Source organism: Asparagus officinalis, chromosome 4 (genome assembly GCF_001876935.1).
Source record: "Asparagus officinalis chromosome 4, Aspof.V1, whole genome shotgun sequence".
Taxonomy (NCBI): domain Eukaryota; kingdom Viridiplantae; phylum Streptophyta; class Magnoliopsida; order Asparagales; family Asparagaceae; genus Asparagus; species Asparagus officinalis.
This window is the reverse complement of record NC_033797.1, coordinates 138,520,361-138,524,471: the sequence shown is the minus strand read 5'-3', so window position 1 is coordinate 138,524,471 and position 4,111 is coordinate 138,520,361. Positions and strand designations below refer to the sequence as shown.

The 4,111-nt window shown below is 35.0% G+C and overlaps 1 protein-coding gene across 1 annotated transcript; it reads right to left on the bottom strand.

Annotated features, from left to right (window-relative positions):
• Positions 146–3,503, bottom strand: LOC109839522 (probable homogentisate phytyltransferase 1, chloroplastic). Its single transcript, XM_020407986.1, has 6 exons — positions 3,357–3,503; positions 2,228–2,323; positions 1,980–2,051; positions 1,789–1,884; positions 525–629; positions 146–400 (listed from the first exon to the last, which is right to left on the bottom strand). The coding sequence occupies exons 1-6, from the start codon at positions 3,486–3,488 to the stop codon at positions 359–361; spliced, it is 543 nt and encodes a 180-aa protein (XP_020263575.1). The 5' UTR covers positions 3,489–3,503; the 3' UTR covers positions 146–358.

The window sequence follows — 4,111 nt, the reverse complement described above, 5'->3', positions numbered from 1 at the left end:
GCAAGGAGTCTATCCGCAATTAGCGATAGTACAAGGGGTCTATAGGCAACAAAAGAATTACAGGGCCACAATTAATCCAAAAAAATTGAAACCATGCATCCTGCTCATATATTCATCATTCTCAATGCTTCAGGAACAATAAATGTCGAAAAAATAAATTATTGAATTTTGACAGTGATGACATTTTGAAACAATACATCCTGAAACTTAATACTACAGTACGATTTTAATACTACTTTGCCGTAAGCTTTTTTGGATTAACGATGTATGTCAATCTAATACACAGTGATTTTCGCAACGATCAAGTGCATATGTACCTGCTTTGCTGAATTCTCTTTTACCCAGTAACTACAGTCATTCATCTTACAAATGGGATAAGCAAATACTCAGCATAAAAAAGCTGCAAAGATGACAAAGGAGTGCAAGAGATGAGAGTTAGCATAGAGATGAATTGAACTTGTATGGAGAAATTAAACTCATCAGATTAAATTAGATAATTAACAACTCCATGGCATCATAATTACCTTCCAAACGAACATGTAGAAAGATGTTATAGCAGCTTTTGTCATCGAATCGAGAGATCTAGCACGATTCCAGAGAATTGAAGCAAGAATTGCGTGGCCTAAAATCTGCAGTAAAAGCAGTAAGGTTATTTTCAAGTTCTGAGATTTTGTAATCAAGATTTTATCAGAATTTATTAACTTCAAACCTAGATAGTATAATCAGATCAGAGCACCTTAAAAGAAACAATAAACTATTCCAGGTGCAGTACTTAAACTTTTTCTATTGATGATATTACGCAATCATCATTTCAGATAATGGCTCGTTTGATGCTCATATAAAACTAAAAACCACAAGAGAATCAAGATATAACTGAAGAAAAGTGAACCTCCTTCCGAAATTGTGAGATGTTAAGATATGATGAGGTGTTAGGATTTGCGCCTCAAATTCTCCTTAGGAATCACTTCTATTCGTGGTTCCGAGTTGAACAAGTATTTGTGTGATTCCTTGTCGGACAATAATTCTATTTGTGATTTCTAGTTCAACAAGAATTCTATTTGTGAAATCTCAACTATGATCCATTTGTGATTTCTACTAGAACCAGGATCAAATGTAAGTAAAGATAAATACATCATGATAGAGAGATAAATTTTGTGGTTGCTTGGGGATCTCTAGGATTTTAGAGAGAGCTTTGTAAGAAGAGAATTATTTTCACAGGTTCTTGGGTTTTTGTGGTATAGAATAGTGATCCAAATTTTATACTCTTTCTCGCATCATTTTAGTGGAAGTCTTTTGGCTGCTTTGAATAAATCTCTTTGCATTCTTCTTTATTTTGAATTCTTTACACATAAAGATTGCAAATTGGTTGTGGTTCTTGTCAGTGTGTCAGTGACATCCTTCATATTGAAAGGAGACATCTTTTCTGTGCTACCCCTAAGATTAACATTTTTTCTCATATGAGACCCAAAGTTCTATCCTATTTTTCAAGTGAGACGCCAAATCTTCGTATTTGTAAATTACACCGCCAACCTTAATGTTCCAAATGGAGATGTTATTTTAATCAATTTAATGGACTTCGAGGTATAATAAATTACAAATATGGGATGTTATTAAGAACAGCTTAATGGATTTAGGGTGTAAATTAAAACTAAGAAGATTCATAGATCTAATAGAAAAATATGATACAATTCAGGGTTATTACTAATATGAGAAAAACACTTAATAATTAAATAACCAAACAAAAGCACTGTAGCAGGGGAAAACGTTATGGCCCCAGGTTACGCTCACTGTTATGCATTTGCTCCAGAGGCAGGAAGAAGTCGCTCCAACAACCATTGCTACAGTGTAAGCCATCTCAAGTAGATATATACAAATCCAAAACACCTGATCACGTGCAAATAAGTAGTAAACATGAAAGAAAAACCCAATATTGCCTAATTTAGATAACAGGTTAAGCAAACAATCCACAGGATGACTACCTTTTTTTGGCCCAGGCGTACGCTGAACGAACGAATGCCAAAAATGCGATCACCATCAATATCAGGTATGTCCTGCACATTAATTACTTACAAATAAATAAAAAATCAAAATTCCAAAAACTATATTTTACCTGAACATTTTACTAGGTCAACTTCCATAACATTTTATAGCTCTCCATACACCGAGTTTTCAATATAAGGGACTCCATAATTGACATCTTGAAGTTTGGAAATTGCGAGTAAACTACCTTGAATAGTGCAATAACAACTGAGAAGAAGCTCATGAACGCTGTTGCAAATATCAATGGCCTTGAGAAGCTTGCTGGTCTTCTAAAAACAAAGGTCTGGCAAATTCACAATGTTACATAGTGCTCACAGATATAAGATGATTAGAGCTCCATTGAAGCAAACCTAAATTGTTAGTCATAACCTGGATACTTGATACACCTGAAAACTAGTAGTAACATTATATTTTTATCCTTTATTTGTTACTTATGTATCAAGCATTCACAAAATAGACATCATATAAAAGGGGTATCTCTAGAATTCATGTTTTAAAGTGAACGAAAACTTAATATCACCATCATCAAATAATCATCTAAGGCTTCTCCGACCAAATGGGACTATGGAGTCGAAGGCTCCATGAAAATTTTTGACAAAATAACAGTCAAATTTGATGTCAAGCCTTAAAAAGTTGGTGCAAGTTCCTAAAGAAAATATGGAGCTAAGAAAAGGAGGAGTGTTCCACAATATCTAAAAGGCTACTTTGCAGATAGCTTGAACTACCTACATTATGCAGTTAAAGCTCGAGTAACAAGGAAAAAAATCTTAAAATTTCATTCAAAAATTCAGACATAAGAGCGTACAAGAAATGACGATATGTCGTCATAGGGAATACCATCCAACTATAAGCTATAAACAAGCCAAAGACCAATTGGGGCACATCCCCAGACATTATAGCTATGCAGATCAATATTCATTGGGTTTGAATACTCATAAGCCATAATAGGATTAACTTGTTATTGTATTCCTTCAGTTTGACTCAACTAGATGCTTGTATTCCTTCAGTTTGACTCAACTAGATGTTTGTATTCCTTCAGTTTGACTCAACTAGATGCAGGAATAAAAATTAAAATATGTTGGAGAATGCTACTAACCACTTGAATTTCCCAATAGCAGATTAATCTGGTTTTATATTGGAGCTATAGGATTTGAAATTAGGCCCTTCTGGTAGGATCAATAACGAAAGTTCTCCTTATGCATACATATGAACTACTCATGTGCATATGAAAAATACTAAATGTGCACATGCATGTCTTTGTAACTACATATGCAAGTGGAAAACATTACATAACAATCTCATCTCCAGAAACTTACCTGGATGTGCAAGAAAAAGGCTAGCTGAACAATAACAGCACGCACAGCGAGGATACATATTGCTGCAACAACTGCAAATCTCTTCCATCTTAAAAATGGTAACTGCAGGAAAAATAGGTTTAAGATTATCATGGCACTATATCCATGTTTGCACACTTTATGGTGTCAAATTTAGCAGAAACGATAACCAGAGATCGTAACCTCTGTAGCCTTAGAAGATTATGTCTGTATGAGAAAAACTAAAGATCTTTTTTCAGTAAGTTAAAAGCTTCTCATTGAATACTTGTACATGCATTCACATTACATCCAACTGGATATATGTAACAGCTAACAGGTTATCAAACTTGAAAATTGCCTTACAGATACTCAGCAAGCTTCAATTGATGATGCTAAACACAATGCAGAAAAGAATATACATTGTTAGGCATATTTATTGATAATTTGCATTGCAGTCATTTGAATAAGTATATTTCTAGAGAAGGCTTGCATATCCCTCCCCCACCCCACCCCACCCCCAAAAAAACCAGGTTCTGTGTGTGTGGGGGTTGTGAGTGGGGCGCTCTTTCAGCCTGATTAGCAGGAGGCCCACCAAGTGAATGCGGCCCACCCAATCTATTCAAAGTTATATATATATATAACTTTGAGATAGGTTTTCAATAAAATTGACCGCGGGTGAATTTTTTCTTTGGTTTTGGCTGAGAGTTCAAGCGGCGGCTACAGATTCGTGCAAGCAATAGAGGGGCTTCTGATTTGGC